General features: G+C 66.6%; 6 protein-coding genes across 7 annotated transcripts; 2 read left to right on the top strand and 4 right to left on the bottom strand.

Annotated features, from left to right (window-relative positions):
* Window positions 1–221: 221 nt before the first annotated feature.
* On the bottom strand, window positions 222–2,295 carry FCER1G (Fc fragment of IgE receptor Ig). The gene is made up of 5 exons (XM_037411918.1): window positions 2,002–2,295; window positions 1,543–1,634; window positions 1,317–1,358; window positions 964–984; window positions 222–573 (listed from the first exon to the last, which is right to left on the bottom strand). Exons 1-5 carry the CDS (start codon window positions 2,057–2,059, stop codon window positions 517–519), a joined length of 270 nt encoding a protein of 89 aa, XP_037267815.1. The 5' UTR covers window positions 2,060–2,295; the 3' UTR covers window positions 222–516.
* A 317-nt stretch (window positions 2,296–2,612) lies between these two features.
* Window positions 2,613–8,461, bottom strand: NDUFS2 (NADH:ubiquinone oxidoreductase core subunit S2). The gene is made up of 14 exons (XM_037411856.1): window positions 8,347–8,461; window positions 8,133–8,236; window positions 7,096–7,286; window positions 6,277–6,397; window positions 5,970–6,082; window positions 5,785–5,859; window positions 5,544–5,621; window positions 5,224–5,309; window positions 4,741–4,860; window positions 4,464–4,593; window positions 3,788–3,883; window positions 3,466–3,549; window positions 2,896–2,953; window positions 2,613–2,793 (listed from the first exon to the last, which is right to left on the bottom strand). The coding sequence occupies exons 1-14, from the start codon at window positions 8,448–8,450 to the stop codon at window positions 2,756–2,758; spliced, it is 1,398 nt and encodes a 465-aa protein (XP_037267753.1). The 5' UTR covers window positions 8,451–8,461; the 3' UTR covers window positions 2,613–2,755.
* Window positions 8,462–11,041: 2,580 nt separating this feature from the next.
* Window positions 11,042–15,299, top strand: ADAMTS4 (ADAM metallopeptidase with thrombospondin type 1 motif 4). The gene is made up of 9 exons (XM_037411919.1): window positions 11,042–11,195; window positions 12,340–12,663; window positions 12,853–12,985; window positions 13,082–13,252; window positions 13,343–13,629; window positions 13,709–13,895; window positions 14,011–14,186; window positions 14,258–14,433; window positions 14,522–15,299. The coding sequence occupies exons 1-9, from the start codon at window positions 11,064–11,066 to the stop codon at window positions 14,931–14,933; spliced, it is 1,998 nt and encodes a 665-aa protein (XP_037267816.1). The 5' UTR covers window positions 11,042–11,063; the 3' UTR covers window positions 14,934–15,299.
* Window positions 15,300–15,428: 129 nt separating this feature from the next.
* On the bottom strand, window positions 15,429–18,540 carry LOC119140141 (collagen alpha-2(I) chain-like). Its single transcript, XM_037371221.1, has 4 exons — window positions 18,404–18,540; window positions 17,431–18,285; window positions 16,478–16,592; window positions 15,429–16,136 (listed from the first exon to the last, which is right to left on the bottom strand). The coding sequence occupies exons 1-4, from the start codon at window positions 18,538–18,540 to the stop codon at window positions 15,765–15,767; spliced, it is 1,479 nt and encodes a 492-aa protein (XP_037227118.1). The 3' UTR covers window positions 15,429–15,764.
* On the top strand, window positions 18,336–20,989 carry B4GALT3 (beta-1,4-galactosyltransferase 3). Its single transcript, XM_037411854.1, has 6 exons — window positions 18,336–18,794; window positions 19,030–19,265; window positions 19,360–19,550; window positions 19,632–19,754; window positions 19,939–20,043; window positions 20,121–20,989. Exons 1-6 carry the CDS (start codon window positions 18,539–18,541, stop codon window positions 20,611–20,613), a joined length of 1,404 nt encoding a protein of 467 aa, XP_037267751.1. The 5' UTR covers window positions 18,336–18,538; the 3' UTR covers window positions 20,614–20,989.
* On the bottom strand, window positions 20,906–23,812 carry PPOX (protoporphyrinogen oxidase). 2 transcript variants are annotated; one of them, XM_037411845.1, is made up of 12 exons: window positions 23,665–23,811; window positions 23,450–23,584; window positions 22,885–23,000; window positions 22,676–22,808; window positions 22,446–22,590; window positions 22,168–22,358; window positions 22,018–22,078; window positions 21,825–21,943; window positions 21,616–21,729; window positions 21,382–21,531; window positions 21,257–21,299; window positions 20,949–21,179 (listed from the first exon to the last, which is right to left on the bottom strand). In XM_037411845.1, exons 1-12 carry the CDS (start codon window positions 23,749–23,751, stop codon window positions 21,043–21,045), a joined length of 1,431 nt encoding a protein of 476 aa, XP_037267742.1. In that variant the 5' UTR covers window positions 23,752–23,811; the 3' UTR covers window positions 20,949–21,042. The 2 variants fall into 2 exon arrangements, with proteins under 2 accessions (XP_037267741.1, XP_037267742.1); XM_037411844.1 differs by having other exon boundaries at window positions 20,906–21,299; window positions 23,665–23,812.
* Window positions 23,813–24,047: the final 235 nt, after the last annotated feature.

Here is a 24,047-nt window from a genome sequence, read left to right as displayed (position 1 = left end):
CCATCTCCAGCCCCACCGTCCCCCTGTCCCCATGGCTCTATCCCCATCAGATGGTGCCACCATCCCCAAGGGGTCCCTGTCCCCAGCAGGACACGGTGCCACTGTCCCTGTCGAGCACCCAGCCCTGCTGGCAGCTGCCATCATCACTGTCCCCACGCCGTGTCCACCCCCACCAGCAGCCGGTGCCATCGTCACCGTGCCATTACAACACACCCTCCTGCTCTGTTTACACTGGTGCTGCTTTACTGGGTGAGGGGACACAGCACCATGTGCCCCAGGCAGCTCCAGCCCCACACTGGCTCAGGAGGTCCCAGCACAGCAGCAGTGCTCAGGCTGTGCCAGTGCCTGGTCGGGAGGCAGTTCAGGGCCAAACCCAGCCATTTCCAGGGGGGAAAAGCTCCAGTTCTCCATCACAGTCCTGGGGGAGGGAATGGGGGGGGGGCCATAGGGGCGTCCCCAGCTGCTGGGGGGGGATAGGGCAACGAGGAACGTCTGTGGCGCGGCAGCAGGACACAGTCAGGAATGTTTCATCTGGAGGGTTTCATACATCTCCTGGCTCTCACCGCTGAGCCCCTGCATGGGAGAGGGGGTTACGGGGTGCTCACCCCCACCTCACGATGGCCACCCCCCTGCAGGCTGTCACCCCACTATGGGGGCTTCCCACCCAACATCTGCCCCAGGGAAGGGCCCTGGGCTGTTACGGAGTGGGGGGCTGCACCCAAGGTGGGTGCTCCCAGGGGGGGAGTGGGGGACAGGGCACCCTCCCCCAGGTAACAGCGCACATGGGATACAGCACCAGGGTGAGGCGTCCCTACGGGGCGGGACACCCAGTGGGATACAGGCACCCCAGGGGACACGGCACCCCACCAGGGGACATGGCACCCCACCAGGGGACACGGCCGTAGGTAGGGCCCCCCCCAGGACAGGACCCCCCCAGAATGCATCACCCCCAGGCTGACTTACTGCATAGACAGCTTCTTCCTTCTGCTCCAGGAAAGAGAAAGAGAAAGAGAAAGAGAAAGAGCTGAGGGGGGCCAGGATGAGGGACATGGACACACAGACACCCCTGTCCTGCTCTGCCCTCCCCCCCCCCCCCCCCTCTAATCCCTGGCAAAGTGGGGGGAAGCCATGAGGTTTCCTGGATTTCTTCCCCTCCCAGCCCCAAGACCACCAGAGCCCTCCCCTCAGCCAATTCCCCTTTGCTTTCCCCTTCCATGGCTACAGCATCAGCTAGGGTGGGTGCTGGCTGAGGGGGCCCGTCCCTCCCAGGGTACCCCAGCCCCAAACCACCCAGAGTCCTGGCTGCCCTTTGCTACCTCCTTGCCGGCTCCCCGCTGCGATGCTCGGTGAACCAGGAACTGCAGGGGGGCGAAGGGATTGCCCGAAATAAAAAATAAACAAACAAAAGAAATAAGAGGAAAAAGCCTCAGCGTAGGTGGGGAAGCCCTGGGAGCTCTGGCCTCCTGGGGGTCCCCCCCCAAAAAACAGGGTGTGCCAGGGGTTTAGCTGGTCCCTGAGATGAGGCCGGATCCTGGCACTCACCTTCAGGCGGCAATAGAGGACGGTGAGTACAATGCCATAGAGGAAGAGGATGGCATCCAGGACATAGCAGATCTCCGGCTCCATCAGGGCCTCTGGGGACAATGGGAGGGTGGGAGGGTGTCCCGGGTCAGCATGGCCCCAGGATGGGTCCCGCACCCATCCTGGCTGCTGAGAGCTCAGCTCCGCCACCTCCAAGCATCACCACTTTCTGCATGCTGCCAACAGCAGAGGGTCCCGGGGGATCCCAGGTGGCACCAACACCCCCTTGGATGGTGTCGGAGAGCACTGGAGCCCACCAGGACCTTCCCTGGGGCGCCCCTCCCTAACACAAGTACCCTGGGAGGGGCCTTCGATGGATCCTGACTCACACCAAACGGCGAGTACGCGGTTGAGAGCGCCAGCCCAATGGCCATGCACCCACCCAGCTGCTCCCTATCCCCGCAGGACCCCCATCCCCACCTGTGGCTGGGGTCCACAGCAGCAGCAGGGCAGTGGCGAGCAGCAGGCGGGTGCCCATCCCTCCACGAGGCCCCGCGCGAGGTCCGGCCGGTCGGGGTTATCGTGCCGCAATCAGCAACTGCGGAGCCAGCGCCACCGCCACCCCCTCCCCGGCCGGCTCGCACCGCCTCTGCTGGCTTCCCCCCTCCTCTGGCCCTGGGGAACTGGCCCGCGCAGCCGTCCCCGCTTCCCACAATGGGCGGTGGGGATGTTGCTCAAGGGCCCAGCGAGCTGTCCCCGCGGTCCCCACGTGCCACCCGCCGTCCCTGTGCCCAGCCCACCCTGGCCCTGGTGGTACCGCAGCTCCCTCAGCCCTGCTGCGGTCAGCCACAGGGGCTGCAGGAGCACCCACCAGCCCCGGGGTGGACGAAGGCTGTCGGAGAAAGCCTGCAGGAATCAGCAGCACCCAAACCTGGGCTGCTGCAGGTGAAACTCTGTGGGTCCCCCCGGGCTCCTCCCGGCCATGGAGGGGCCTGCCACCACGGGAAGGGGAAGCTCTTGACCACAAGCCTCACATGGGAAAGGGAGGAGGGTTTCACCAGGCTTTGGCTGGATAAGGGAAGAGGCAGAGATGGGGCACTGGCCTGGAAGGACCCAGTTTAGTCTTTATTTGACTCAGATGAAGAAGGGTGCACGCGGAGGGGGGGGGGCAAGGGGGACCCTTCCGCCCAGAGCAGCACACACAGCAGGAGATGGGCACAGCGGGGCTGGCACCTCACCGATCCACCTCCCCGAAGACGATGTCCTGTGTGCCTGCAGGAGGGAAAGAGGGGTCATAGCATGACCAGCCCCCCACAATGGGGCAGAAGCCCCCCCGGTAGCCATGGGAGCCCCCAGTCCAAGGAGGGAACATACCAATAATGGCCACGACATCTGCCAGCATGTGGCCCTGCGACATCCGATCCAGACCCGCCTGAAGCAGAGCACAAGGGACCCCCATCAGTCCACAGCCCCCTCTCCAGAGCCCCCCAAGCACCCACCACCCTGCCCCAGGCCTGCCCAGGCAGGCAGGGACAGCTCCGCTTCCCGGGTTTGCAAAACAATAGTGACCACACAGGGCCTGGTGGGGCTCACTGCTTCCGGAGCGGGTGCTGTGGTGGCAGAGGGCCCACCCCCCCCCACCCTCGCCCGTGGTGGATGGGCAGACAGGGGAGGGGGTGCTGCCCCAGCCAGCGTGACCCGCTGGGGAGGAGCTGGGGGAAGTGGTCAGTTATCAGCAGAAAAAGGAAACCAGCTCTAACGGCAGAGGCACGAGAGGCGAGCTGGAGTCACAGCAGACGTGCTGGGGCTGCGGCGGAGCAAGCCCAGCAAGGAGAGCGGGAAAGAGCACTCATCCCAGGCTGCACTTGTCCCCTCCAGCCCAAATCCCACCCGCACCGCAGGTACCAGCATGGTGATGCCACCAGCCACCCCAGCCTCTCCTACCAGGTGAGCGAATCCAGGTGCTTTGATCTTGCAGCGGTAGGGGCGGCTGCTGCCGTCTGAGACAAGATAGACACCAAATTCGCCCTGCAAGGACACAGGAATGGGGTTGGTGACATGGTGACGCTGCTGGGGGGCTGAGGCTCTGCATCCCAGCCGCACTGTCCAGCCCTCAAACATCAGTCTGGTACAAGAGCAGAGTCTTGGGGACAGGACAGCCCACCCAGTCAGTGACACAAGCAGCACGACGTCCCCAGAGAGTGGCACGGGACACCTTTCACCACAACAGAGCCCACTGTCCCCGTAACGCTATGAGAAGTTGCACCTTGGGGGCCTCAATAGCTGTGTAGGTGGCTCCAGGGGGCACCTGGTAGCCCTCCGTGTAGAGCTTGAAGTGATGGATCAGGGACTCCATGGACGTCTGTGGAGAGAGGAGGGCGCAGTCACCAAGGGCGAGCAGCCCTGTGCAGGCAAGAAACGCTGCCCATCTCCTGCCTGCGCCTCGGCGGCTGGTGACAGAGCGCAAAGCGTGGGAACCAGGGTGGTGGCCACGTTCATATGGCCACTGGCCATAACAAGCATGTGGAATGACGAGGCAGGGCACTGCCAGATCTCTTCCATGCCCGCTTCTGCTCTGCCAGCACCTGCCCTCACCAGAGTGGCTTTTTGGCCAAGCTGGGCTGGGCAAGGAAGAGCCAGGGCAGGGAGATTCCCTTCTGCTGCACGGGGCCAGGCTGCTGCAGAGCTCAGGCGCAGCTTCAGCAGGCAGCGAACCCTCCCGGCACAAAGCCGTGCTCCCTGCCCAGATGCTGCCAGACCCGGCAGGGACAGCACACAGCAGGCCAGGCAGTCCCCAGCTGAGCCGGGGAACAGACGCAGCAGCAAATAACATCAGCAAAAGCCTCAGCGGAAGCATCTGACATGCCCAACAGCGTTTCCTGCTCGCCAGCACCAACACGCAGCCAGCAGCGAGGCCCGGTGCGGGAAGGCAGCGTGTTTACCTTCATTTCTGCCCGCTTCGGAGGGGAGACTTTGGCATCATCTACTTTGATCTCCCCCTCAGGCATCTTGTTGAGGCACTGGAGGATGATACGGAGGGACTGTCGCATCTCTTCCACACGGCACAAGTACCTGTGGGACCCCCACGCTGCTCAGGACCCCACGCCCAGCATAGTGGGCGCCCCATGGGGAAGCCGCAGCCTCATCACAGCCCCACAGTGGAGGTGTGACCCTGCCAAGGCCTCCCGCAGCCCCCGGCAGAGACAGCACGTGGTTTACCTGTCATAGCAGTCGCCCCGGGAGCCGATGGGGACGTCGAACTCCACCTGGTCATAGACGTCGTAGGGCTGGGTCTTGCGCAGATCCCAGTGGATCCCCGAGCCCCGGAGCATCACCCCACTAGGTGGAGGGAGGTGGGTGAGCAGCCCCACGCCAGCTCCCGGCCCTCCCCACACCCCAAAATGGACCCCGACACAGGGGAAAAAAGCAGCCACATATCCCCCGCCTGCACACTCCCCACAGCCCTGAGCAGCAGCCACAGGATGGCGGCTCAGGGACATCAGGCGAGTAAAGCCAGGCAGGACACAGTGTCACAGCTCTTGCCAAGCTGTGGTCGCCGGAGAGCCGCCATCAGGCCCTGAGGCAGCTCCAATCAGCCATGGGGACGCCTGCAGTCAGGGCTGAGACCTTCAGACACAGCTGGGCAGGGGCAGGAGGCTGATCCACCCCCTGCCAGGCATCCCTGGGAGCCACTGGACCCACCTGAACCCATAGTTGAGAGCCTCCTCTGCCGTTATCACCCCAATGTCAATGGTGCGGTTCTTCCAGATGCGGTTGTTTGTGAGCATCTGCAGGCAGCAAGGTGTTAGTCACCCGTCCCTCGCACCGGCTGCCCTCCCCAGCTGCACACCCCCTTTCCTGACCTGTGTCACCTTGTCACTACTGCCACAGGAGGAATAACCCCGTGCTGCCCGTGCCCAGAGGATAGGCAACGCAAGACTCCAGCCCTCAGAGTGCTGGGAAATGGGGACTGTCCCTCTCTCCCAGGTTTCAAGCATAAGTCTGGCTCCCATCCTGCTCACCTCCTCCACCTCATCTATCCGCATGGAGAAATTCTTCACAAACTCATAGATGTCATCCATCAGCCCCAGGGGCAAGTCCTGCACAGGAAGAGAGGGACGTCAGCCCACACACAGCCAGCGGCACTGGGGACACGGGCAGGGAGGCAGGGGAAGGGTGGTCATCCATCCAGGGACACCTCGCACATCCCCGCCAGATGGGAAGGGCTCCGCAGGAGCCACGGTACAGCACAGCCACCCTTACCTGGTGCACCCCACCGGGGCGGATGTAGGCGGCGTGCATCCGTGCCCCTGAGACCCGCTCGTAGAACTCAAACATCTGTGAGGACAGAGGAGAGCCCACTGCTCCACGGCATGGCCCCGCGGGCAGCACCGAGCCACAGATTTGCCCCTATGCCAATCCCCCGGTGTGGCTGTGCTGCACTTTACCTTCTCCCTCTCCTCAAACATCCAGAAAAAGGGGGTCATGGCCCCAATATCCAGTGCGTGTGTGGTCACAGCCATGATGTGGTTGAGCAGCCGGGTTATCTCTGCGAAAAGGACTGGGGGCAGAGAGGGCACAGGTGGCTGAGCACCTCGGGCCTTGTGCCCCCTCCTTGGGGAGAGCAAACAGGGGCTGAGCCCCTAGAAAGCCGAGAGCTATGAGCTCTCAGCAGGGCAGGCAGGAGTGCCTGCCTCTGGGATGGGAGCTGGAGCCTCACAGAAACAGTGTGGGGACGTGCAGGTACGCCCTCACCTCGGATCCACTGAGCCCGCAGGGGCGGGCGGATGTTGAGCAGCTTCTCTACGGCCAGGGAATAGGCCTGCTCGTTGCACATCATGGAGACATAGTCGAGACGGTCAAAGTAGGGCAGTGCCTGCCAAAAGAAATGTCCCTGAGTGGCAGCAGCTGGCACCTGCAGCTGGGTAGCAAACACCCAGGACTGATGGAGAGCACTCAAAAGCTTCACCGCAGCTGGGGAGTGCTGGGACGCAGCCACCAGGCGCAGTGTCCTCCCAGTTCAGGGAGCACCAAGCACGACAGCAGCTGTAAACGCAGCCCAGAAGCTCCAGCTCCAGGCTGGAGTGGACACATGGACAGCCCTGCCTTGGGATAAGGCATGAAGGAAGACAGAAAACATCCCTCTGCCAGTTTTCACAGACACTGCAAGGGCCCCAGTCCCTTGTGCATCCTCAGCTGAAAACTGTCACTGCCACACAGCTGAGCGTGGGTGCTGTCCTGAGCTGCCGCAGCCAGCCAAGGCAGTGCCCCCCCGACCAGTCCTGAGCTATTTCAAGCTCCATTTCTCCTGCCAACAGAAAGATTAAAATCCAATCAGGATAATAAATCAGTGGGGCTTGTTTACAAACCCTGCTGCAAAACCCAACAGGCAAATAATCCCTTCCCAGTGCACCAAGGAAACTGCTGATGCATCCAATCAGACAGCTGCAGACAGATGGACACCAGCAACCCCTCAGCTCCTAGTTTTCTCACCCCAAAAGAACACCCCTGTCTCTCCCCAGACAGACACCAGCCCCTGGGATGGGGAAGCGTTGGGAGCCCACTGTACCTTACCTGGAGGTACGTCTTGTACTCTATGAGCTTCTCAGTGCCTCGGTGCAGGAGGCCAATGTGGGGGTCACACTTCTTCACCGTCTCCCCGCTCAGCTCCATGACCAGCCGCAGGACCCCATGGGCAGCCGGGTGCTGAGGCCCAAAGTTTATGGTCAAACTTGAGACTTTCTTGTGAGCCAGAGGGTCCCTGTCTGCTCAGGGAGCAAAGAGGAGAGTCAGACAGGGAGGAACATCCACCCCCAGAGGCACCACTGCCCCCAAGAGTGCTCGGCCTTTCCCAGCAGCACAGGCACGCAGAGCGGATGCTGGACAGACGTTCAAGCCGAGCTCAGCGCTTGGCCGGACATCAGGAACACAGCGTCCCGACCGCCAGCTCCAGTCTCAGCTCAACGCAAGACCCCTGGGCCAGGTCCAAGGGCCTCCTGGGAGGCTCAGCCTGCGCTGACCGCTCTCCCCGGAGCGCAAGAAGCCAGGGAGGAGCCGGGGCTGCAGCAGAGACCAGGCACGGGGAGTTTTGCAGAACCAGCAAGGAGAAGCAAGGAAGGAGAAGCTCAAAGCCCATCACAGGAGCCCCTGGCAGCAGCTTAGGGGGGCACAGGTGGGGCTAAAGCTCCCAGCGGACTCGCCCCCTACACCCACATCCCTTGAAACCTGGGCACCCACGGGACACGCCGGAGAACAAGGCGGACCTGAGCCCCACTGAGTCCTTGCAGGGCACTCCCCAGCCCCACGTAAGCCCCACTGGGCCCTGAGCACACCCCACGCAGACCCGAGCACCCACAGGGCATCCGAGGAACGCCGGTCCGGCTCTGGAGCCCACTGAGCCCCCCCGAAGGCCCCCAACACCCCTCCAGGGCTCACCCGCGGCCCCTGACACCCTTCCAGAGCCTCCAGATCCCCTCCAGGCCACCCGAAGGGCTTCAGAGCACCCCCAGAGCCTCGGCTCGCTGCCCCGGGCCCACCCAGGGCCTCGGCCTCTCTCCCCAGGTTTTCCCCCGGGCCCAAGAGCCCCGGCCTCCCCCGCCAGGGCCCCTCACCGTTCCAGGGCGGCGGCACCCACTTCTCCGTCTCCTTGCTGGGGTACATGACGGCGCCGGCGTACTGCTGGGCCCACTCCACATCGGGCTGCCACTGGTGCGCCCTGCGGGACGGGGACAGGCCGTGAGGGGGGGGGGGGGGGGCCGGCCCTGCCGCCCCCAGCCCCAGCCTCCCGCCGCCGCCCCCGGCCCCCCGGCTCCCCGCCGCTCTCACCGGGCCGGGGCCAGCCCCAGCCGCGCCGCTGCCCGCAGCCCCGAAGGTGCCCGCAGCCGCCCGAGCGCCCGCAGCGCCGCCATCTTGCCCTTGGCACTGCGCATGCGCCGCCCCCCCGCGCCGCTGCCAGGGGGCGGGGCCGGGCGCCATGCTTGGGGAGGGCAGGCGAAGCCCGCAGCGCCGCCATATTGGCTGCGGGGGCCCCGCCGGCGCTGGTATTAAAGGCAACAGGAAACGGCCGTGGGCGTTGCCGCCATCTTTGTGTCGGGCAGAGGCTGATGCGGGGCGGGGTGGCCTCGTGGGAAGGGACGGAGGGCACTGCGGCGGGCACGGGCACGTGGACGGAGGGGATGGAGGGGGCAGAGGGGAGGGGGTGAGCAGTATGTGGCGGGCGAAAGAGGAGCACGGTGTCTTGGCGTGATGGCGGGGGGACGTGTGTCCCCAGACCCCCCTGCTCAGGGGCCGCTGCAGCTGGGGGTGGCCCCTGCCGCCTTCTGTGACACCCACAGTGTCCCCGTGCGGGTGCTGGGGGGACAGGTACCGGGCTGCCATGAGGATGCTGGGTGGGGGTGACCAAAATAGTCCCGCATCCACCCGCGCCAAGCACACCCCCACCCCCGCCGTTGGGGAGTTCCCAGACTCTGGCATCTGGACTTGGCCCCCCTGCCAGGGGACACGGGGACCATCCCGCTGTGCCAGGACCCCCCATGTCCCCTGTGCCCTCCCCCCCCGTGTCCCCACAGCCGTGGGGTCGTGCTGGTTCCCGTGGCCTTCTCCTGCATCACTGTCCCCAGTGACGTCAGCAGCCAAACCCACGTCAAGGCTGTTCCTGAGGTCACGCAGCGCAGCGTGAGTCATGGCGGCTGTGCAGGCTGATGCTGCCCAGATGTTGCCCACTGGCTGCCCCCCCTGCCCCTGGCACGGGGCCACCCTGCTGGGGCTGGGTCCAGCCTTGGGCAGGGGAGCTGGGCCAGGACGAGCCCCTGATGCTGAGCCCTTGCCAGCACCCAGGGGTGCCCCATGGCTCAGACAGCAGGCCTGTGGGGGATGCTGGAGCTGGGGATACTGAAGCTGGAGAGATGCTGGAGCTGGGGATACTGAAGTTGGGGGGATGCTGGAGCAGGGGCTGCTGGAACTGGGAGATGCTGGAGCTGGGGATACTGAAGTTGGGGGGATGCTGGAGCAGGGGCTGCTGGAACTGGGAGATGCTGGAGCTGGGGATACTGAAGTTGGGGGGATGCTGGAGCAGGGGCTGCTGGAACTGGGAGATGCTGGAGCTGGGGATACTGGAACTGGGGGGATGCTGGAGCCATCAGATGACAGAGAGGGTGGATTCTGCATGTGGCTGAAGGTGGCGGATGTTGGCCAGAGCAGATGTCAGACCCCGGGGATGCCAGCTGTGCCGGATGCCAGAGGCAGCAGATGCTGCAGCCCGTGGGATGCTGGCTCCGGTGGATGCTGGCTGTGGCAGATGCTGGAGCCTGGCGGATACTGCACGTGCTGGCTGCTGGCCACGCAGGTGCCAAGGCCATGGCGAGCTCTCGGTGGGCTCCACGTTCCCATGGCGGCACTGTTCCCGCACACGGGTGGGTGCTGGGCAGGTGCCGTCCCAGCCAGGCCCGGCTGCGGTGCCGGCGAGGTCCCGTGGGTGCAGCCCAGCACTGCTGGGGCACCAGCACAGAGGCTCTTTGTGCGGCAGCGCCGAGTGCCACCGGCTCCCTTTGTGCCAGGCCGCGTCACCCTGTTGTTCTCCTTGGGGACGGCGGGGATGGCACCGGCACCGGCACCCCTATGGCAGCACCCAGGGGACCCCCAGACAGGAGTGCTAAGGGGTGCTGGGGCAGGGAGGGCAGCTGGGCCCTGCCCCCTCGTTCCGAGAAGGGAGGAAGCAGGATGTGGCCCATGTCCTGCCCAGCTGGGCTGGGGGCCAGGAGGTGACTCCGGTGTGACACACGGGTGGCCCTGCTGGGAAGTGCGGACATGGGGAGGGGACAGGCGGGCTGGCACCGGAAGGCTGGGATGAGGGGACAGGAAGGGATGGGGGGCATAGGGATGAATGAAGAGGATGAGGATGGATGGGGCAGGAGTGGATGAAGAGCATGAGGAAGGATGGAAGAGACAGGATGGGAAAGGATGGAGGGGATGGGCAGGGATGGAGGGGACAAGGTGGGATGAGGAGGATAAAGAGGGATGAAAGGGACCAGTAAGGATAAAGGGGACAGAGCAGTGGGGTGTTAGGGGGCAGCGGGTGCTGCAGGGTGGGAGAGCACCCTGGGGTGCCCCCAGCCCCGTGCCCACCCTGGGCACACCAAGGCTGCCCCCAGCAGACACCTGCACTGCCCCTGGCCCCTGCTGCCCTGCGGGTGCCCTGCAGCAGTTCCGGAGAGAGGGTCCCGGTGAGGGGACCCCAGCAATGGGGTCCTGGTGAGGGGGTCCCTGTGCAGGTGAGGGCGTCTTGGTGCAGGTGGTCCCAGTGAGGGGGATCCCAGCGAGGGTGTGTCGGTGAGGGGGATCCCCCGGCTCGGCCCAGCTCCCTGGGGACCCTGCTCTGCCTTCCCGGAACGACGGGGGGGGGGGGGGGGGGGGGGGGGGGGGGGGCCGGGGCTCCCTGCCGCGCTCCGCCCGCCCGGGGCCGCCTCTCTCGCCCGTTAAAAGGAGGCGGCGGGGGCAGAGCCGGCGGGGACCTGTTGTCGCGGCGCTGTCGCGGTGCCCGGGCCATGCGCCGCGCGCTCCTGGCGCTCCTGGTAGCCGCCGCCGCCGGTGCCGCGCGTGGACCCGCCTGTCCCGTAACGGCACCGGACGAAGCCGGGGCACGGTCCCGCGTGGGGCCGGCCCCGAGGAGAGCCAAGGTACGGCTGGGCCGGGACACGGCAGACCGGGATGGAGCGGGACTGACCGGGATGGGATGGGATGGACGGGGACACACCGGACGGGGACTGACCGGGACGGGCTGGGATGGACGGAGATGGGACGCACCGGACCGGAGTGGAGCGGGACTGACCGGGATGGGCTGGGATGGAGAGAGATGGAACACACCGGACTGGAGTGGACTGGGACTGACTGGGATGGGATGGGATGGACTGGGACACTCCGGACCGGTACTGACTGGGATAAGCTGGGATGGACAGAGATGGGACACACCGGAGCGGAGTGGACCGGGACTGACTGGGATGGGATGGACTGGGACCAGGATAGGCTGGGATGGACCGGGACGGACCAGACCGGGATGGACCGGGACTGACTGGGATGGGATGGACCGGGACGGACCGGGACTGACTGGGATGGGATGGACTGGGACCAGGATAGGCTGGGATGGACCGGGACGGACCAGACCGGGACGGACCGGGACTGACTGGGATGGGATGGACCGGGACGGACCGGGACTGACTGGGATGGGATGGACTGGGACCAGGATAGGCTGGGATGGACCGGGACGGACCAGACCGGGACGGACCGGGACTGACTGGGATGGGATGGACCGGGACGGACCGGGACTGACTGGGATGGGATGGACCGGGACCAGGATAGGCTGGGATGGACCGGGACGGACCAGACCGGGACGGACTGGGACTGACTGGGATGGGATGGACTGGGACCAGGATAGGCTGGGATGGACCGGGACGGACCAGACCGGGACGGACCGGGACTGACTGGGATGGGATGGACCGGGACGGACCGAACAGTGGTGGGCTGGGACCGGGATGGACCGAGACATAGCGGACCAAGACGGACCGGGACCGGGATGGGCGGGCTCTGGGATACTTCGAGCCGAGATGGGCCGGGCCAGGGGCGGGCCGGGGCGGGCTTCCCCTCCGCCTCCAGGGGCGCGGCCGGGACCCGCCCCGAGGGGGCGACCGGGGCCGCGGGCGGCCGGACTGGGACACGCTGGTGCAGGGCCCAGAGACACCGGGGTGTGCCGGGCTGGCACGGGCACGGTGCTGGGGGGCACGGGCTGGCGCCGGTGCCCTGCCCCAGCGCCCCTCTTCCCGACAGCGCTTCGCCTCGGTGCCGCGGTACGTGGAGATGCTGGTGGTGGCGGACGAGTCGATGGCCCAGTTCCACGGCGCGGGGCTCCACCGGTACCTGCTGACGGTGCTGGCGGCGGCCGCCCGGTCCTTCCGGCACGGCAGCCTGGGCAACGCGGTGGAGCTGCGGGTGACGCGGCTGGTGGTGCTGGGCCAGGGCACCCCAGGGCCCCCCACCACCTCCAACGCTGCCCAGATGCTCCGCAACTTCTGCCAGTGGCAGAGGGGGCTCAATGTCCCCGACGAGGACAGTCCCCTCCACTTTGACACCGCCATCCTTTTCACCCGGCAGGTGTGTGTGTGGGGTGAAAGCTGGGGGGTTATTGTGGGGGTACTGCAGGGCTCTTTGGGGTCCCTGCAGGGTGGTCGTGAGCTGGCAGGGTCCCTGGGTGCCCCTCAGATGGGCCCACCCCAGAGAGTTTGGGTGCTGGCTGGGCTTGGGGTGCCCTGGAGCACCTCCCCATGCTCTGCCTGCCCCCAGGACCTGTGCGGGGCAGCCACCTGCGACACGCTGGGCATGGCTGACGTGGGCACCATCTGTGACCCCGAGCGGAGCTGTGCCATTGTGGAAGACGATGGGCTACAGTCGGCATTCACAGTCGCCCATGAGCTGGGTGAGCAGCGGGGGCCAGCATGGGGGGGACACACACAGCACACCTACTGCCACCCATGAGCCCCTCCAGGGCTGACACCACTGTCCCTCGGCACAGGCCACATCTTCAACATGCTGCACGACACCTCCCAGCCCTGCCAGGAGCTGAATAGCCGCTCTGGAGCCACGCGCCACATGATGGCCCCTGTCCTGTCCTCGCTGGATCCTGGTGAGGTGTGGTCCCCCTGCAGCACCCACTTCATCACTGACTTCTTGGACAATGGCCACGGTATGACCCAGCACAGGGGATCCTGGTGCAGCCACATCCCATCTCGGTGCTCTCAGGGACCCCTGGTGTAGCAGTGCCATGTCCCCGCAGGTCACTGCCTCCTGGACAAGCCCCTGGAGTGGCTGCAGCTGCCCTCAGCGCTGCCGGGCAGCACCTACCCAGTGCTGCAGCAATGCCAGCTCACCTTCGGGCCCCACTCGCGGCACTGCGGTGACCTGCAGCCGCCCTGCGCCTCGCTGTGGTGCACCGGCCACGTCAGTGGCCGCTTTGTCTGCCAGACGAAGCATTTCCCCTGGGCCGATGGCACACCGTGCGCGCCGGGCAGGGTCTGCATGGATGGGCTCTGCGTTGGCACTGGCCGCCTGCAGGAGCTCACCGTGAGTCCCGGAGAGGCGGCGGGGTGGGCACTCACCCACCAGCTCAGGTTTGACACTCCCTGTTGTTTTCTGGCTGCAGACACCTGTGGACGGTGGTTGGGGGCCATGGGGGCCATGGGGCAGGTGTTCACGGACCTGCGGTGGTGGCGTCCAGCTCTCCCACCGCAACTGCACCGCGCCGGCACCTCGCCATGGTGGCCGGTACTGTGAGGGGAAGCGCACCCGCTTCCAGTCCTGCAACGTGGAGGAGTGTCCCGGCAGCACCCGTGAGTGGGGCTGGCCAGGGGTGGGGAGCAGGGGTTGCACCGGTCCCCGGTGCAGGTTATGGGGGCAGGCTGGGGGCTGCTGCCGGTGCCGACTGTGCCACACTGCTGCCGGCAGCCCTCACCTTCCGGGAAGAGCAATGTGCCGCCTACAACCACCGCCCTGACCTCGTCAAGGGGCTCCCAGCCCCCCTGGACTGGGTGCCGCGCTACAGTGGCGTCTCTGAGCGGGACCAGTGCAAGCTGACCTGCCAGTCCCAAACCCTGGGCTACTACCATGTGCTGCAGCCAAGGGTGAGTGTTCCCCTGTCCGCCAGGCACCCCAGGGTGCCGCTGGCAGGCGCTGAGGCTGTGCCATGCCACAGGTGGCCGACGGGACGCCCTGCTCCCCTGAGAGCACGGGGGTGTGTGTGCAGGGCCGCTGCATCCCTGCTGGCTGCGACCGCGTCATTGGCTCCAAGAAGAAGTTCGATAAATGCATGATGTGCGGTGGCGATGGCTCCAGCTGCACCAAAGTCTATGGCTCCTTCACCAAACCCCGGTAAGCACCCCAACGGTGGCGGTGGGACTGGGGGCATGCCACCTGCCGGCTGCCATCATCTCCCCTCCAACCTCACTGTGCCCCACAGCTATGGCTACAACGACGTGGTGACCATCCCGGCAGGTGCCACGCACCTCCTGGTCCGGCAGATCTCGGCGCAAGGCGGTGAGGATGTCTTCCTGGCACTGAGGCAGCCGGCTGGCAACTCCCTCCTCAACGGTGGCTATGTCCTTGTGCCTTCCCCGACTGACGTGGTGCTGGCGGGTGGTGCGACCCTGCGCTACAGCGGGGCCACGGCAGCCACCGAGATGCTGGCAGGCCGGGGGCCGCTGCGTGAGCCCCTGGTGCTGCAGGCACTGGTGGTGGATGAGCGGCGCCCACCAAGATTGAAATACAGCTTCTTTCTGCCCCGGGCGCAGAGAAGCCCATCAGCAGCCTGGGAGAGGCAGAAAGCCGAGATCCTGGAGATCCTCAGGAACCACCGGCACAAGCAGCAGTGACACAAGCCCATCGGGGCTGTGGCTCGGCCAGGGAGCGATCCCAGCGGCACCGCAGCTCCTATTTATTTGGTTATTTATTGTCCATTGGCAGCCAGGACACTGTCCATGGAACGGCATCGGGCAGCCCCTCAGCAGAGCTCCAGGGGCTTGTGCCACGCAGGGGACAAACCCCGGTGCAGGTAACCGCATCTACCTCAGCCCTTGCATGGGCAGAGTGGGGTGGCCCCCTGGGCAGGCCCCAGGGGTCCCCGCCCTGGCTGCAGTCCCCCCTGGCACAGCCACTCAGCTGTGATTTATTGCATTGCTGTTATTTAAAGCTATTTATGGAGCTGACTAGCGTGGCGTGTGGTGATCAGTGCAGCGGTACCAGGCACAGCAACAACGCTCGGGAGCAGCTGTGGCTGCATTGACCCTCCCTTACTGCTCCCAGCATCTTTCCCCCACAGGGTGCTACTAGCAGCACCCCCGCTCCCCAAGAACAGGGGACCACCAGCCTTGCCCAGAATGGGACTTTATTGGGTGCTGCTGCATGCAGCCTCTTGGGGCAGCTGCAGCTCTGTACCTGTCTCTTGAGGCGGCAGCTGGAGCCGTGGGTAAGGCAGCGTCCAGCCATGCTGTCAGCCTGCCCCTAGACATCCTGGGGTAGAAAATCCCACACCTCTGCACCCCAGGGATGGTGGGGCTAGGCGTCCGCTCTGCCAGGGAGCCCCAGGACCCCACCGCTGCACTGGATCAGTGCTGCCAGGTGGGTGCCCAGGCTTTGGGGGCAAGATTCACCCCCGGAGGGATGGCAGAGGGCTCACTGCCAGGCACCGAGGTGCTGAAACGCCATCACGGCTCTGGATCCCGGTGTGAAGCCACTGTCAGCATGTTTCCAGCATCCTCCCACGTGCTGGGCGCGGGGAGGTCAGAGTAGGGGATGGGCAGCGGGCTGTACCCAAGGTCTGTGCCCAGCGGGGGGCTGCGGCTCCAGGGGAAGAGCCAGCAGAGCACAAAGCCTGGCCGGAGGGAAGGGGAGAAGCATGAGCCATGCTGGGATACCTGGCCCGACAGGCCTTCCCAGCCCCACGCACCCTGCCCGAACACCTCCTGCAGCAGCACCAGTTTGGGTTTTGGGGGGCACAGCTCCTCCTGGTTTGTCTCCTTCAGTCCCTGGTTACAGATCTGCTCCAGGGGAGTCTCATCCATGATGATCAACATAACCTGGGGTGACAGGGACATCACCGTCAACATGCTGCCACCCCCACTTGCCCCAGTGCCCCATGCCGCTGCCCCACTAACCTAGTCATAAAACACAGCAGCGACGAAAGCCCCAAAGAGGAGAGACTCCAGCAGCAGGACGATGCAGTGAGCTCTGGGAGGGTGGCCACGGGTGAGAGTAAGACCATTGGCTGGGGCCAACGTGGGGCAGCCCAGAGCCCGTTCCCACTGCTCCCAAGGCAGGCCCAGGGTCCCACCACGGTGCTACCACCCAGGCCCTCCCCTCTCAACGCAAGTTCCTCTACACAGGAGAGAGACAGGACCCCCGTGCTAACCCTACTTACATTCGGACGTGGTTGCTTGCCATGTCTCCTCCTGCCGCCATCCCTGCTGGACTCCTGCCTGCCGGTCCCAGCCAGGCAGCCAGCACCAGCCCTGTGGCGTAGAGACTGGCGAGCCCTGGCACAGAACAAGCAGTGAGCTGGCAGATAGTGAGCATCCCCCCTACACACACTGCATCCCCTGGAGCTGCCTATTGCCATGGGGCTGGGCACCCCAACAGCCCCAGAGCCTGGCCAGGGACCCAGGAGTGGGGCTGCCCCATGGGGAACAGGGACCTCCATGTGACCACTCACCAGTGTAGAAGAGGAACTGGATGAAGTATTTCTGGTTTAACTCCCTGATGCAGTTGTTGATCCTATGGGTGGACAGATGGGTGACAGGGGTCTTACTGTCCCTGGTCCCATCTCAGAGCACACTCCAGTGCCCAGGGACGGAAATGACCCATGGCAGAGCCCCTTGGACTTGCAGTGTGGGGCCATACCAGAGGTGCCTACCAGGGGCAGTGGTGGGCACGGGGCGGGCGGTATGCCTCGCAGCAATTGCACACTGTCCAGTCCTCCTGGCTCTGCTGGGACGGCACTCAGCAGGGACCAGCTACCAGGGCTGCTCCCAGCAGTCACAACGCAGCCCCTCACCCCCATCTCACCCCACCGGGTCCCCTGGCCACCCCCTCAGCGCCCTGGTCTCACTCGCTCAGGCTTTCGCCCCACTGTGCAGGACAGAGAAGTCGACGGTGGTGTTGGGGAGGGGAACCACACCTGGGGACGGACGGGGCAGGGGGTGACACGTGAGACCCCACCTCACCGGGCCGCCACAGCCCAGCTGCCCCCGGGCAGGGGCTGGGCACCCGCTCCCCGCCATGGCAGTCGGCCGGTGCCGCGGGGGACAGCGGGCCCCGGGGCGAGTTGGGGTCCGCAGGGATGCGGGGGACACCCGGTGGCGGGGGGGCGCTCACCAGGGTCGGCGAGGCCGGCGCGCGCGGCAGGCCAGCAGCAGAAGCATGATGAGGTTGAAGGCGGCAGCGTGGAACGGGCACCAGGACGCGGGGAGGTGGGGGCGCGGGTCAGGGCGGCACCACGGGGGCCCGACCAGGACGAGAACCCTCCCCCGGCCCAACACCTTCCACACTCCCCGGAGACCCCTCGGGTCCCCCCCCGCCCGCTCCTCCGGGGCCCGGCGGCACCTGCCGCGCAGGGCGGTCTGCGGCAGGACGTGCGCCAGCACGGCGTAGTCGGCGTAGCCCGCACCGAAGTAGCTGAGCAGCGGGCAGAGGGCGCCGCACGCCTCCCGCCCGCAGCGCCCACCGCCGCCATGGCGCCCCCGCCGGAAGTGGCGCGGAGCTGCTCCCAATCGGAGCGCGACCCCGCGGTGACGTTGCAATAGGGGCGGGACAACACGCGGAAAAAGGGGGGGGGAGGGGGGGCCCGATGGCGTGTGCAGTTGCCGCGGCGACGGAGCGCGGGCGGAGCTTGCCTTGGGCACGCCCCTTGCGGGGTGTGTCCATATTGAGGCCCCGCCCGCTTCCGGAGGGTTGGGCTCCCCCGGGTCCTGCCGCCCGTCACTCCGTATTCCCACCCGGGACCCCGCCCCCCGCCTGAGCACCCTCTGAGCGCCTCGGCACCCCGCCGGGCCCCCACTCGCTCCCCTCCAGGCACCTGCGACCGCGTCTCCCCTTGGCACCCCCAGCCTGCCCCAGGAGCCCCGGTGCCCCCGCCCCGGCCCGATCTGACCGGGAGGAGACCCTGCCCCTGCCCCCGCCCCCACCCGCTGCAGCCGCTGCTCGGGGCAGGCACCCGCTCCCGAGCGGCCCCTTTAACACCCACTACGTCCGGGGCTCCGCCCCCTACGCCCCGCCCGCTCGCTCTCTCTGTTCCAAGATGGCGGCGACGGCCGGGCGGGGCTGAGGCTCTCCCGCCGCCCGCAGGTACCGGAGGGTCCGGCAGGGCACCGGGCCCGACCGTGACCCCGATCCCGCTGCGCCCGCGATGCGGCCCGGCGCCCCCAGCCGCCCGCGGTGATCCGGGCCCGCGACGATCCGGGCCCCCGCCGGGCCGGGCCCCGCCATGCTGCGGCGGCTGCTGGAGCGGCCCTGCACCCTGGCGCTGCTCGTCGGCTGCCAGTTCGCCTTCGTCGCCTACTTCTCCCTGGGCGGGTTCCGCAACCTCACCTCCCTCTTCGGCCGCGCCGCCGGGCCCGTCTTCGACTACTCGCGCACCCAGGACGTGTACGCCAACCTGAGCCGGCTGCTGCCGCGCCAGCCCGCCCGCCCCGACCCCGCGCAGCCCCTGCCCTTCTGCCCCCAGCGCTCGCCTCTGCTCGGTGAGTCACCCGCCGCGATGGGGCAGCCACAGCGGCCGGGGGCGGCGCGCCGGGGGGGCGGCGGGGCACGGAACGGCAGTGCCCCCGGGGAAGGAACCGGTTCCGCGGCTCCCAGCCCGGACCGACCGGCTGGACCGGGCTGGGGCGGTGGCGAGCGGCCCCGGGGACCCGCGCACCCCTGCGGCGGGCGCCGCCCCCACCGCCCCACGCCAGCCTCCTGCCTTCCCCCGTGCAGTCGGGCCACTGACTGTGAGCTTCAGCCGGGTGCCCACGCTGGAGCAGATCCAGATGAAGAACCCGGCGGTGCGGGAGGGCGGCCGGTACCAACCTGCCACCTGTGAGCCCCGGTCCCGCACCGCCGTCATCATCCCCCACCGCAACCGCGAGACCCACCTGGGCCACCTCCTCTACTACCTGCACCCCTTCCTGCAGCGCCAGCAGCTGCAGTACGGCATCTACGTCGTGCACCAGGTGAGTCCGGTGGGTGCCAGGGGCTTTACCGTGTGTTGGGGCCTGTGCTGGGCTTGTGCCGAGGGTCACAGCTGCCAGCCCCCTCTCCCTGCAGGCAGGCAACTCCACCTTCAACCGTGCCAAGCTGCTGAACGTGGGGGTGAAGGAGGCGCTGAAGGACGAGGAGTGGGACTGCCTCTTCCTCCATGATGTCGACCTCATCCCTGAGAACGACCATAACCTCTACACCTGCGATCCCTGGAACCCCAAACATGTCTCCATTGCCATGAATAAATTCGGGTACAGGTGGGTGATCACAGCTGGGGGCGAGCCAGGAGCAAGGGGATGGCCCTGGCCCTGGCTCAGTATCTGCCCCCTCTCTTGCAGCCTCCCGTACCCCCAGTACTTCGGGGGGGTCTCAGCTCTCACCCCTGACCAGTACATGAAGATCAATGGTTTCCCCAACGAATACTGGGGCTGGGGCGGTGAGGACGATGACATCGCCACCAGGTAGGACAGCGCAGGGATCTGCCAGTCTTACCCTTCCCCATGTTTGTCCCCTGCTGGGAGGCACTGGCCACTCGCTGGGCCCTGGGATGGCATCACTGTGCAGGACAAGCTGCCCCACCAGCGGGGACACAGGCAGTGTCCCTGTGCCCTGGCACCCTTGGGTGACGTGGTGGCTTGTCTGCAGGGTGCGCCTGGCTGGCATGAAGATTGCCCGCCCGCCCATCTCCATCGGCCACTACAAGATGGTGAAGCACAAGAGTGACAAAGGCAACGAGGAGAACCCCCACAGGTCAGGGGGCTGGCAGGGGGCGTGGGGGTCCCACGGGCAGCTTGGCCGTGACATTCCCCTTCCCTTGTACCTTCCAGGTTCGACCTGCTGATCCGCACACAGCGGATGTGGACACAGGATGGGATGAACTCCCTCACCTATGTACTGCTGGCCAAGCACCTCCACCCGCTCTACACCAACCTCACAGTGGACATTGGGATGGACCCTCGTGCTGGGAGGGGCCGCAGGGGGCCAGTACCGGGCCACGAGGGACAGAGGTACCGCAGCAGCACCAGCCTTTTCCGGGAAGAGATGCTGCGCAAGCTGCCCCGGGATGCTGCAGGGTGGGGGGACAAGGAGATATCCGTGTCCCCCCAGCTGCCCACAGCCACCCTGCAGCAGCCACTGGCAGGTAATGGCACCCAGGGTGGCACCAGCTCCCCACCGGCACCAGGGATCACCCAGCACAGCCCCGAGGCTGCTGGGGAGGGTGATGCACACCTGGGGGGCAGTGCAGGCATGGCTGTGGCACAGGAGGAGACCCTGCCTGCCCATGGGGACAACCAGAGCCTGCTGCAGGGTGCCCACTAGCCACTGGCTACTGTGGACCCCACATGGACTCTTGCTTGCTGTGACCCAGCACCAGGGTACACAGGGTGGAGGAGCTGCAGCCAGGCTGGTCGTGCTGTGGCCTTGCTGGAGAGACTCAGGGGAGTGAGCCCTAGTGCCAATCACATAGGGAGCTGCTGGCCATGGGGCCGGTGCCTGGTGCTGGGGGGCACCCCCCAGGAAGGGTTGCAGGCAGAGCTGGGGTGAACCAGGGGCTTGCCTGGCCCCATCTCCCTGAGGGCCATGGGTGCCCAAAGATGGTCACAGGCTGTGCTGCCAGCACACGGTTATTTATTCTATTTATGAGCTGCTCCCTGGACCTTTATAAGGGTTTTTCAATAAAAAAGAAACCACTTTGTCCTATGGCCATGGGACTGCCTGGCGCCAGAGGGGACCCAGGGATGCTGGGGCTCAGTGCAGCTGCCCCAGCAGACGCCCAACAGCTGCTTTGGCACTGGCAATGCAGTCGTTGACCGAGACGCCAGTGTAGGAGGCCCCAATGAGGCTGAGGGGCAGCTGCTGCTCTGCCAGGAAGCGGCCGATGCGCTCTGCAGGGATGGGGATGGGTGGTGGGTGCCTCTGTGGGGTCCAGGGGAGGACCCCCTGTGCCCCAGCTTCCTCTTACCTATGCGCTGCCAGTGGCCCAGTGTGTACTGGGGAATGCAGGCCTGGGGGGCAGAGCAGCTGGTGAGCCCAGTGGGAGCCCCTGGAGCCCACCCCAACACCAGCCCCCCCAGTGCCATCACCCACCTGGTGCACCTTAACAATGGAGCGGGTCGGGGCTGGCTCCAGGCCCAGCTGCTCCCGCACTGCTGCCTGTGCCCGCTGCAGCAGCAGCGCTGGCGCCACCGCCGCCGGATCCCCAAAGCTCTGTCTGAACCAGGCACCTCCCAGCATCACCTACATGGCACCAGCAGCATCATGAGCCCCCCCCAGGCTCTGGATCATCCCTGTCCCCCACAACATTCATCCCCAGCCACTCACCGTCAGCCGCACCGAGGTGGCTCCTGTGCCGTTGTGCTGGGGGAAGGCCACCGAGTCGTAGACGATACCCAGAAGGGAGGCATCCTCGGAGGAGGGCACCAAGTGCCCAAAGCCCTGGGCAGAAGCAGCAGTGGGAGTGGGATGGGGTGACCCGTGGGTGCTGGGGTCACCCGTACATGTTGGGGCACACCTGTGGGTGCTGCTCTTACCGTGACAGGCAATGTGATGCCCTCGTACTGCAGGTTCACCACAGCCACAGACACAGCTGGGATGCGCCGCAGCTCCTGTGCCAGTGGCTCAGCCTCGGCTGGCAGCACCTCTGCCAGGGCTGAGAGGAGAGGGGACATCACGGGGGGGATGCCACCATCCTCCCTGCCCTGGTGCAACCCAGGGCACACCTACCTGCGGCCGGGAGGGCACTGACCACATGGTCAGCTGTCACGGTGCTGTCTGCCAGGATGAGCTGTGGGAGTGAGGAAAGCAGTGTGCCAGGGGGAGGCACTGTGAAGGGGACCCAAGTGTCCTGCCACCCCACCCACACCAGGGCCCTACCTGCCAGTGGCCACTGGGGTGCCAGCGCAGGCGGCGCAGGGGTGCATGGCAGTGCAGCTCAACCCCACGTGGGCGCAGGAAGGCCGCCAGCGCCTCGGCCAGGCTCTCCATCCCACCCCGCAGTGACCACTGGCTCCAGTGCTCGGCCCGCGCCCGCTGGCTCAGCCTTGACTCAGCCCCACGCTCCTTCCCTGCAGATGACAATGCTGGTGTCCCCTCGTGTCATAGAGGTGGCACCAGGGCGTCCCCACCTTGTGTCCCCCAAGTCCGGCGCTCACTGGAGCCCAGCGCCAGCCCCAGCAGGACAGATCGCCGGTGCCGCTCGGCCTTGAAAAGCGTGGGGAAACAGGAGCGGATGCTCAGTGCTCGGCAGTCCCCAGCAAACACACCCCGGCACAGGCTGTCCACAGCAATGTCGGCCACCTGTGGGGACATGGCAGGATGAGGCTGGTCCCCGCCTGGCCCCTGCCAGGCCCCGATAAGGCTATCACTCTGTGCAGACACCCACCTCCTGGCCAAAGCGGCGATGAACAAAGGCGTACACGCTCTCATCAGGCTCCGTCCCGGCTGGTGCCAGCAGGTCCCGCACCCCGCTCCAGAGTAGTGCCCGCGAGAAGGGGGGCACTGGCCACAGCAGGCCCCTGTAGACACCGAGGGCTCAGGGGAGGGTGGCCCACACACAGGTGGCACCGGGGTGGCACTGGGGCAGGCACCTACTGCAGGCCTGAGGGCAGTTTGTGCAGGGCTCCGCCGGTGTAGAGGAATCGGTTCCTAGAAGCCGGGTGGTCTCCAGGGACAGGCAGGACGTCACCCTCCAGGCCGAGCTCAGAGACCTGCAGGGACGTGGCAGGGACGAGCACGGCAGAGGGCACAGGACCTGCCCCAGGGTGCCCTCAGCCAGGCCCCAGCACCCAGGCAGGAACCCCCAGACCCTTGCACCCACCCAGGGACCACCTACAGACCCCAGCACCCAGGGACGCCTGTCCCCCAGCACCCTACGCCAGGGCCACCCCTGGACCACTGCACCCTGGGAACCCTGTGCCCTCGTGCTCCCAGACACCCCCAACCACCCAGGGAAATCCCACAGACCCCAGGAGCCACCAAGCCCCCCCACCCCCAGACTCCATCACCCTAGACCAACCCAGGGACACTCCAGCCCCCAGGAGGCACTCAGGGACCCCTGACTCCAGCACCTCGCTCAAACACCCCCCACCAGACCCCAGCACCCTGGAACCCCCTTGGCACCCCGAACCACGCGCCAGGAACCCTCAGCTCCCCCTACCATGTGCAGGGTGTCGGTGCCCACCACGCCCCCGGGGCGGATGCCCCGGGGCCCGTGCTCGAACACGGCCCCGTCGGCGGTGCGGGTGCTTTGCAGCCACCCCCCTAGGCGGGCGCCGGCCTCTAGCAGCAGCACCTGGGGGACGCCACGGTCACCACGGGGACACCGCGGCCGGGGTCCCGGCCCCCCCGGGGGACTGCCGGCCCCGCGCTCACCTTGGGCGGGCGGGCGCCGCGGGCCAAGTGGTAGCAGGCGGCCAGGCCGCTGATGCCGCCCCCCACGACGGCCACTGTGGGCGGCATGAGGGAGCTGAGCTGGGCCGAGCCGACCCCCGGGCACGGCAAGCCTCGCCCCTTCTCGCCGATAATAAGGAAGAGGGCGGGGACAGCGCGACGGCGCGCCAATGGCACTACGCTGTCCCCTGACGGACAGGCGCGGGGCCCGCCCGCCGCCCTGCTACGGCGGCCGGGCCGGGCCAAGGGGCGTCGCAGAACGGCCAGCAGTGAGCCCACCCCTTCTGCCACTAGCCCCGCCCCAAAAAGTATTACCCCGCCCCTTACTCCATAGTCCCGCCCCCTGTTTCAGCCCCGCCCCTCCC

Source organism: Falco rusticolus, chromosome 19, assembly GCF_015220075.1.
Source record: "Falco rusticolus isolate bFalRus1 chromosome 19, bFalRus1.pri, whole genome shotgun sequence".
In the NCBI taxonomy this organism is placed as follows: Eukaryota; Metazoa; Chordata; class Aves; order Falconiformes; family Falconidae; genus Falco; species Falco rusticolus.
This window is presented reverse-complemented; position numbering and strand designations above follow the sequence as displayed.

Excerpts from the sequence above, each read along its gene's own strand:
- FCER1G (XM_037411918.1), bottom strand. The coding sequence starts at position 2,059 with ATGGGCACCCGCCTGCTGCTCGCCACTGCCCTGCTGCTGCTGTGGACC. Across the intron at positions 1,635-2,001 it reads GCTGTGGACCCCAGCCACAG|AGGCCCTGATGGAGCCGGAG; the intron begins GTGGGGATGGGG and ends CATTGTCCCCAG. Across the intron at positions 574-963 it reads AGGAAGAAGCTGTCTATGCA|GGGCTCAGCGGTGAGAGCCA; the intron begins GTAAGTCAGCCT and ends TCTCCCATGCAG.
- NDUFS2 (XM_037411856.1), bottom strand. The coding sequence starts at position 8,450 with ATGCGCAGTGCCAAGGGCAAGATGGCGGCGCTGCGGGCGCTCGGGCGG. Across the intron at positions 8,237-8,346 it reads CTGGGGCTGGCCCCGGCCCG|GGCGCACCAGTGGCAGCCCG; the intron begins GTGAGAGCGGCG and ends CCCGTCCCGCAG. Across the intron at positions 3,550-3,787 it reads CAGCTATTGAGGCCCCCAAG|GGCGAATTTGGTGTCTATCT; the intron begins GTGCAACTTCTC and ends GTGTCCTTGCAG.
- ADAMTS4 (XM_037411919.1), top strand. The coding sequence starts at position 11,064 with ATGCGCCGCGCGCTCCTGGCGCTCCTGGTAGCCGCCGCCGCCGGTGCC. Across the intron at positions 13,253-13,342 it reads CTTCTTGGACAATGGCCACG|GTCACTGCCTCCTGGACAAG; the intron begins GTATGACCCAGC and ends ATGTCCCCGCAG. Across the intron at positions 13,630-13,708 it reads GCCGCCTGCAGGAGCTCACC|ACACCTGTGGACGGTGGTTG; the intron begins GTGAGTCCCGGA and ends TTCTGGCTGCAG.
- B4GALT3 (XM_037411854.1), top strand. The coding sequence starts at position 18,539 with ATGCTGCGGCGGCTGCTGGAGCGGCCCTGCACCCTGGCGCTGCTCGTC. Across the intron at positions 19,266-19,359 it reads GCATCTACGTCGTGCACCAG|GCAGGCAACTCCACCTTCAA; the intron begins GTGAGTCCGGTG and ends CTCTCCCTGCAG. Across the intron at positions 19,551-19,631 it reads ATGAATAAATTCGGGTACAG|CCTCCCGTACCCCCAGTACT; the intron begins GTGGGTGATCAC and ends CCTCTCTTGCAG.
- LOC119140141 (XM_037371221.1), bottom strand. The coding sequence starts at position 18,540 with ATGGCGGGGCCCGGCCCGGCGGGGGCCCGGATCGTCGCGGGCCCGGAT. Across the intron at positions 16,593-17,430 it reads CGCCGGCCTCGCCGACCCTG|GGCTCGCCAGTCTCTACGCC; the intron begins GTGAGCGCCCCC and ends GTTCTGTGCCAG. Across the intron at positions 16,137-16,477 it reads GCAAGCAACCACGTCCGAAT|GTTATGTTGATCATCATGGA; the intron begins GTAAGTAGGGTT and ends CTGTCACCCCAG.
- PPOX (XM_037411844.1), bottom strand. The coding sequence starts at position 23,751 with ATGCCGCCCACAGTGGCCGTCGTGGGGGGCGGCATCAGCGGCCTGGCC. Across the intron at positions 21,944-22,017 it reads CAGTGCCCTCCCGGCCGCAG|CCCTGGCAGAGGTGCTGCCA; the intron begins GTAGGTGTGCCC and ends CTCTCCTCTCAG. Across the intron at positions 21,730-21,824 it reads GCATCACATTGCCTGTCACG|GGCTTTGGGCACTTGGTGCC; the intron begins GTAAGAGCAGCA and ends GCTTCTGCCCAG.